At 33.9% G+C, this 8,267-nt stretch overlaps 1 protein-coding gene across 1 annotated transcript; it reads left to right on the top strand.

Moving 5' to 3' along the window:
* The first annotated feature begins 440 nt into the window (after positions 1-440).
* LOC146884570 (uncharacterized) lies at positions 441-3,517 on the top strand. Its single transcript, XM_085675334.1, has one exon. It carries the CDS (start codon positions 441-443, stop codon positions 3,435-3,437), a length of 2,997 nt encoding a protein of 998 aa, XP_085531460.1. The 3' UTR covers positions 3,438-3,517.
* Positions 3,518-8,267: the final 4,750 nt, after the last annotated feature.

Raw genomic sequence — 8,267 nt, 5'->3', positions numbered from 1 at the left:
TCAATATTTTACAAGTATTTTTGAAACTATTTTCAATATATTTGTTATGTAACTAATAAAAGAAGAGCTATTTTAGAAGTGGATTGAGGTTGACTTATACTTCATGGGTATGGGTGAGATTGACACTTCTACCAAACACATAAAAAAATGATTTGATATTTTATTAATCTAACTTATCTTCACTTATAGTATATATTTTAAAACTAAATGTAAATATAAACTTATGATGAATTTATCTAAATTATCGACGTGTCTAATAACCACAAAAATCAAACTTCCACACTTTGGCTTTGACCACTTTTCTAGTGGTGCCGAGTCACCAATATTTCAGTTTCCTGTATTCAGAGTTTTATTTGATAAACCAAGAGACACCCAAATATCGTTTACTTCATTACGCCTCACCAACTCTCTTTTTTGTACTCTGACACTCTTCAGCAAACATGTTGGGGTTGGCTTTTGCTATTGTTTTCCTTTTGACCGCAGCATTTGCAGTGTTATCTTCGTGTGGCCATACACCACTTGGTTGCAATGAAGAAGAAAGACAAGCACTTCTAAGGATCAAAGGAAGCTTTAAAGATTCATCAAGGTTTTCATCTTGGGAAGGAAGTAGTTGTTGCCAATGGAAAGGTGTAGGCTGCAATCATCTTACAGGGCATGTCGTCAAGCTTGATCTCAGAAATCCTTGTTATCCCTTACAAGGAGATTTTCAACCAAACTGTAAGTTTTATGACCATGTCCTTGAAGCTCAACATCTTCACCCTTCGATATTGCACCTTAAATATCTAACTTATTTAGATTTGAGTGGAAACAACTTTCATAATACTTCAATACCAGCGTTCATTCAAATGCTGCAGCATCTGCATGTCCTTTATCTCTCTGATTGTCATTTTAGTGGTAGGATCCCGTACAATCTTGGGAACCTCACAAAACTGTTCATTCTTGATTTGAGCTTCAATTCTCATTTATATGCGGATGACTTCTACTGGATTTCTCAACCATCCCTCCAATACCTTTACATGAGTGATGTGTATCTTGGTAAGCCAAAAAATTTGTTACAGTCACTCAACATGCTTCCTTCTTTGATAGAAATAGAATTGAGAAATTGTGGACTTGATAAGTTGCACACCCATCAACATGTTAGCACCACAAACCTTTCCAAACTGGAATACCTCAATCTAGCAGAAAATGGACTTCAGACTCCGTTTCTCGATGCTTTTCAAAATATGACTTCCATTGCAGTCATCGACCTTTCTCACAACAACCTTAATTCCACTCCTTTCTGGTTGGGAACCTCTGCTAACCTCGTCCGTCTATTTCTTGACAGTAATGCCCTTTATGGCTCACTTCCATCTGCTTTACGCAATCTGACTTCCCTGGTTTCTCTCGACCTTTCTCAAAACAAGTTTCATTCTGTTTCGGGCTGGTTAGGTGAGCTAAAGGGTCTTCAATACCTCAGTCTTTCAGGTAATGATGTAAGTCATATTGAGGGATCTCTAGCACATCTTCTGGGAAACTGTTGCCATCTTAAACAATTAGATATGTCAAGAAACAAACTTCAAAGTGATGCACTTGGAAACCATACACAGTTTGAATGCATTAGCCACGATTTGATGTATTTAGATTTAAGTCACAACGAATGCAATGGTCATTTGCCACCATGGTTGGGACAGCTTGAAAATCTAACTTCATTGATTATGACTGACAATAATTTGGTGGGATCACTTCCTTGTGCTATAATAACAAAACTCGTCAATCTGCAGAATTTGGTGCTTTCCAACAATAATTTCACCGGTTCTCTTCCTGACTGTATCGGGGAACTTGTCAGTTTAAAAATTTTAATTCTTTCTTCCAATCAATTTGATGGGGTCATTCCAAGGAGTTTAGTGCAACTTGTAAGCTTAAAAGATCTAGATCTTTCACAAAACTCTTTAAATGGTACCATTCCTCACAATATTGGTCAACTTCAAAATTTGTCCACCCTCTATCTCCCTGAAAATAAGTTACACGGAAACATTCCTTACAGCCTTAGTCTGCTTCTAAACCTCCGCAACTTAGACATATCCCTTAATCATTTGGAGAATTTGGTGTCTGACATAAGATGGCCCAGCCAACTTGTCTACTTAAATCTCACAAATAATCATATCAGTGGGTCACTTCCCCAAGATATTTCTGATAGTTTGCCCAATGTCACTCACTTGCTTCTTGGAAACAACCTTATAAGTGGTCTCATTCCAGATTCATTGTGCAAAATAGACTCCTTGTACAGTCTTGACCTTTCAGGAAACATGTTAGTTGATGAAATTCCTAATTGTTGGAGTCTTACTCAAAGACTCAATGTTATAAATTTGGCTTCCAACAAACTATCAGGTGTCATTCCCAGCTCTCTGGGTAATCTACCCACGTTAGCATGGTTACATTTGAACAATAACAGCCTTCATGGGGAGTTTCCATCATCCCTGAGAAATTTAAGTCAACTTTTAATTTTGGATGTTGGAGAGAACCATTTGTCTGGGATTATCCCTTCATGGATGGGGAATATATTTTCCTCGATGCAGATTCTAAGGCTAAGGCAAAACTGGTTGAATGGAACAATTCCTTTACAATTGTGCCAACTCTCTGCACTGCAAATTTTGGACCTTTCAAACAACAACTTGATGGGTCCAATCCCTCATTGCATCGGAAATCTCACAGGTATGGTCTCACGAAAGAATATTTCTGTCAACCAATCTAGTAGATTTGTTGAATGGTATGAACAAGATGTTAGAGAGGTCGTGAAAGGAATAGAACTAGAGTACACCAGAAATCTAAAACTTGTGGTAAACTTGGACTTGTCAAATAACAATTTGACTGGATCTATTCCAGATGGAATAACATCACTTCGTGCATTGCATGGCCTAAATCTATCATACAATCGTTTGTCAGGACATATCCCCAAAAGGATAGGGGACATGAAATCACTAGAATCTCTTGACCTCTCTCATGACCAACTTTCTGGTGCAATTTCACAGAGCATAACTAGTTTAACTTGGTTAAGCCACTTAAATTTGTCCTACAACAACCTTTCAGGACCAATTCCCAAAGGAACTCAATTATCAACCCTTGATGATCCTTTTATTTATGCTGGCAACCCACTTCTCTGTGGACCTCCACTGCAGAATATGTGTTTTGATGATCATTTGAAAGGTGGTAATGAAGATGAAGAAAAAGATGACAAAGAGGAAGTTGAGAAATTGTGGTTTTACTCTGTCATTGCACTCGGCTATTTTATTGGATTTTGGGCTGTGACTGGAAGCTTGTTGTTGCAGAGAGGTTGGAGGGTTGCTTACTTTCAGTATGTTGATGAGTCAACACACAGAATAAATGTATCATTGGCGATACATTTAGCAAATTTTAAGGAATCATTGACAGGAATCCTGAAGCTGCGTGATACTTTATAGTAGTCTTTATGTATTCTGTCTCTCTTTTATGCTATTGGGAGGATTTCATGTTTATTTTGCTTCATAAGTAATTACTTGGACTTTGTAAAATAGGAATAAATGCTACTTGTAGAATTTCTCGTTTACATAATAATTGTTAAAATTAGAGCCGGGCAAAATAAACCAAACTGCACTGCACTACCAAAAACTGTATTAAACTAAAAAATTGTTCGCATGAACTGCACTGAACTGAAAAACAATTCAGATGAACTGAACTGTTATTCTTAAAAATAAACTGGACTGAACTGCACTGAACTGCACTGCACTGCACTATAATATAAACTGAACTGAACTATTACAAACTGAACTGTTTTATGAACTGCACTATGTCAGAACTGAACTACACTATTTTTGGACTGAACTGCATTAATTTTTAACTTAACTACACTGTTTTTGAACCATTTTTGAACCGAATTGCACTGATTTTGAATAAACTTCACTCTTTTTGAACTGAATTATACTATTTTTGAACCGGATTGCATTGATTTTGAATTGAATTACACTATTTTTGAACTGAATTACACTATTTTGAATCGAATTGCACTAATTACATATGATTGTACTACACAATAATAATTTAAAGTTTATATAATTTGAAAGTGCTTAAAAAATAATACTTGAAATATGCATCATACTTCAATACACCAATTAACATTTTTATAATTTTTTTATTTATATTAAAGTTTTCCGTAACTTAAAATGTAATTAAAATATTAAAATTAATATAATAAATATAAATATCGGTATTAAATTATTTTTTATATTTTAAAATCTTATGTAATATTACTTTTTACTTTTACAATGTTTATTATGTTGCGTAAAATTTTTTAAAAGAATTTATTTTAGAAAATTCTCAAAATTAATATTTTTTTTAACATTTGTATTCATTAATATTTGTGTGAAAAATGTTATAGAAATTTTATGAAGTTTTAAAATTAATATTTTAAGAATTTTTTAAAATAAATTCTCTTTAAAAAAGTTGATGCCACATAATAAATATTTTAAAACTAAAAAATAATATTACATAAGATTTTAAAATAAAAAATATGTTAGTACCAATATTTATATTTATTATACTAATTTCAATATTTAAGTTACAAAAAACTTTAATATAAATAAAAAATTATAAAAATGTTAGCTGTCACAAAATTTAATTTTTAAAAATAACTTCTGTAAAATCATAACATAAAAATAACATTACATAGTAAAATTCATTCAAAATAAAATAAGATATTGAATTAATTTATAATTTTTTTTAATAAATTAATTATAAATATTTTATATTTTTCTCAAAGAAAGAGTGAAAAAAAAAATTAAGACAAAATAAAATAAATATTTCAATATGAAAGAGAAAGAATAGAATGTAAGACATAAAACACATAAGTCCAATTCTTATCCTAATACCAATATTTTATTTGAGGTATTTTGCTATTTCAATCTACTATAGTTCAATAGTTAACTTAGTTAACTTAGTTAACTTATCATAAGTTTAGTTTCTTAAAACTGAACTATTTTATAGTACAGTTCAATTATTATTATGAATAGTTTAGTATACTTTAGTTTAATATAGTATAATTAACTATAGTTTAGTATAGTTTAGTAAATTATGTCCGGCCCTAGCTAAAATGTTCCATGTTATGTCCTTTTCCAATTTCCAAATAATCTGAGTGATACATCCTCCCCTACACTCATTTAAAGAGGTTGATCTTTCTGGTGACTTGGAAATATTATAATACTTTATAATTATTATTATATAATTTTTAGTTTCAACTTGAAGAAAATAAAAACGTGTGATCATTTTCCTCACTATTAGTTTTTCCTTGTACCTGTACCACTGTTATACATAAATTTAACATTAATTATATTTTATTTAATTGAATTCATGGTAAATTTGTATTTTTATTGAGTACTGGATAAATTTAATTTTTTTCAATTGGGTTTTAGCTGGTAATTGGGTGATATGGTTGTTAAGTGGTGACTCATGTAATTATGATCTTGTCATGTATTATCTTGTTGAGTTGTCACTATATATAATTTTATTATTTTAAAATTTATAATTTACGATTTTATACTTTTTAAATTTTATAATTGTATAATTTATAATTTAATATTTTAATTATTTTAATTCAAAATTGTATAATTATAAAATTATAATTTTATGATATGAATTAAAAATTAAAAATATATCATAATTTTATATTTCATTCTAGAAAATATAACACTAAAAAGTCAATACCAATTATAGAGTCTTCAAATATAAGAACTGAACTTACTAACATATGTGACATTGGTGAACTAATTTGTAGTTGTACGTGAAGGTCGTGGAAGACATTTGATAATGAAATTGAGATTTGGAATTACAAGAATATTATCGTATAATTCTTGGAATTGAATACTCTGTATATGGTATTGAGTTTATATGATGTTATGGTTTGTATAGTGAAGTATAAAATTATAATATATTTTCAATTTTGAATTAAAATATTAAAATTATAAAATTTAAAAATTATAAAATCATAAATTATAAGTTATAAAATTTTAAAAGTATAAAATAATATTTAGCAACAACCGGTATTAGAGATGACATGGTAAGATAATAACTACACCTAGTTAGCATAGAACATAGAACATAGGTAAGTAGCAAAGTCAAAATTAATTGTAATCGAGACATATCAATCAACAAATTCAAACAACCAAATAATTCAAAGATCATAGTTTAAGAATTAGATAGAAGTTTAACAATTAATCAATTCAATTAATAGACTAAGTTGAACTATACAAATTAAATTTCAATCTCATTCAATCAAATTTGTATCAATAATCAAGATTCAATTGTTTCCTAATTTGAATTCTAATATCTAGCATTCATGATTATTGATGCATATTTGGAAGTACTATTTGATTGAAAGATAGTTTGTAACATCCTATTTAATTTATAAATGCAATTAAAGGAAACGCCACACAATTAGATAGCATAACAACGCAGTCTTGGGGTTCTCAGCATCACCCTTACGAAACTAGGCACACCACGATGCCAACAAAAGTAGGATAGCTGTTTAACTAAAAGTTTCCAATCTAATAACCACGAATACAGGGGCCATAGCCCTAAAGAAAACACGAAAGAAAGAAGTGTGAGATCCAGCCCGGATGGCTAAGTAGCGAGTCGCCATTCCCTTGTTGACCACGAGAACCTCGCCCATCTGCTCCCATCAACCAAGTTGATGATCATCGCAAGAAAGAACAGCCACATACATCACAACCATGCAACAAAACGGGTAAGCTAGAGCCAACAACATATTCATCATGCAGTCAAATATATTTTCATCATCTCATATCCACATAGCAACCAAACATGTTATGACTCTTCATTCAATACACTACGACTCGACTCGACTCATCCGGATACGTATAACTTAGTCGGATTCAGCGGATGCTTGCACTTGTGGTGGATACCTCTGCTCGACCCTGAGCTGCTTGATCCCTGAGCTATGTAATACAAGTGTTACGATAAATCAAAATCTCTCCCACCACAAGGTTAGCCCTTAATGAATTTCAGGCCTCCTGCTACTCTCACCACAGGAGTCAGTCCGCTCTAAGTGAGACTAACTGGCCCCTTAGAGTGTCAGGATACAATCCTTACCTTGAATCCTTACTTAGTTATACAGATGGGGCACCACCATGGACACCTACTAACAAGGGCCATGGGATTACGTCCCGACCACTGAAGCGCAACCCCGAAAGTCTCACCTAGAGACCCCAAGGACTTATGCACTGACACATACAGGACACAACCGCACAACCAAAATGATATTCACTACGCATGTATATGTTAATTGTACCGACCTTTAAGTCAACGCCTTTCATGTTCCAGGCTCAACACATTTCATCTCATCATGAACCATTCATGTACCAAGGACTTCCAATTCATATGTTATCATGCCTCTTTCATACCAACCCTTTCAATACAATCTCATGCAAAACTCATGTCAACCCTTTATACATAATTCACAACTTGCATTACTCTATCATACTCACACATACCAAGCCTTTAGCACAGATACTCAAAACCAAGCCAACATTATCCATACAAAACCAAGAAAACATCCCACATTACACTGTCTCGCCCAGCACCTCGCTTAGGCTGGAGGGTCTCGCTCAGGCGAGCCTCCCCCTCGCCTAGGCGAGGGCTCAAAAAGGGAGCAGGATCACATGCGGGATCTCGCTTAGGCGAGACCCCTCTCGCCTGGGCGAGATGCTCGCTCGCTCAAACGTCGAGCTGGTCGCTTGGGCGACCTTTCGCGCAGAAGCCCTAGGCGAGCTCCCTGTTTCATCTCGCTTAGGCGAGACTGACTCGCTTGGACGAGATTAACAGGTCTCGTCACTGTTCTTCACTGCAACAGCCAAGTTTTTCGACCAAACAACACATGCAAGGTACTTTCACACATCAAAGCGACAAATCCAACCATGAAATCAACAATCAACGCATAAGCAGTTCCAAAAAGACTCGAAACTAGAACCCTAACTCCCCGTACCTGGAAATGGGTTCGTACAGACCTCGGCACTGGACTCCGGAGCACAGCAGTTCGGGAGACGGGTCAGGAACTGGTGTAACAGCGGCACAACAGGAAGAATAGAGTCATCAACCAACATTAAACGGTGGAATACGAAGAAGGAAAGTGGAGATGATAGGTTTTAGGGTCACTTACGTCGTGCAGGAAGTAAGACTGAGTTTGAGCTTGAAGGAGGGGGACCTTAGGGTAAACCCTAACAAAGCTTTTCGTGAGAGGTAGT

The sequence above is a fragment of the Vigna unguiculata genome, chromosome 7, assembly GCF_037176805.1.
Source record: "Vigna unguiculata cultivar grain cowpea cultivar isolate G323 ecotype 2 chromosome 7, ASM3717680v1, whole genome shotgun sequence".
Lineage (NCBI taxonomy): Eukaryota > Viridiplantae > Streptophyta > Magnoliopsida > Fabales > Fabaceae > Vigna > Vigna unguiculata.
This window is presented reverse-complemented; position numbering and strand designations above follow the sequence as displayed.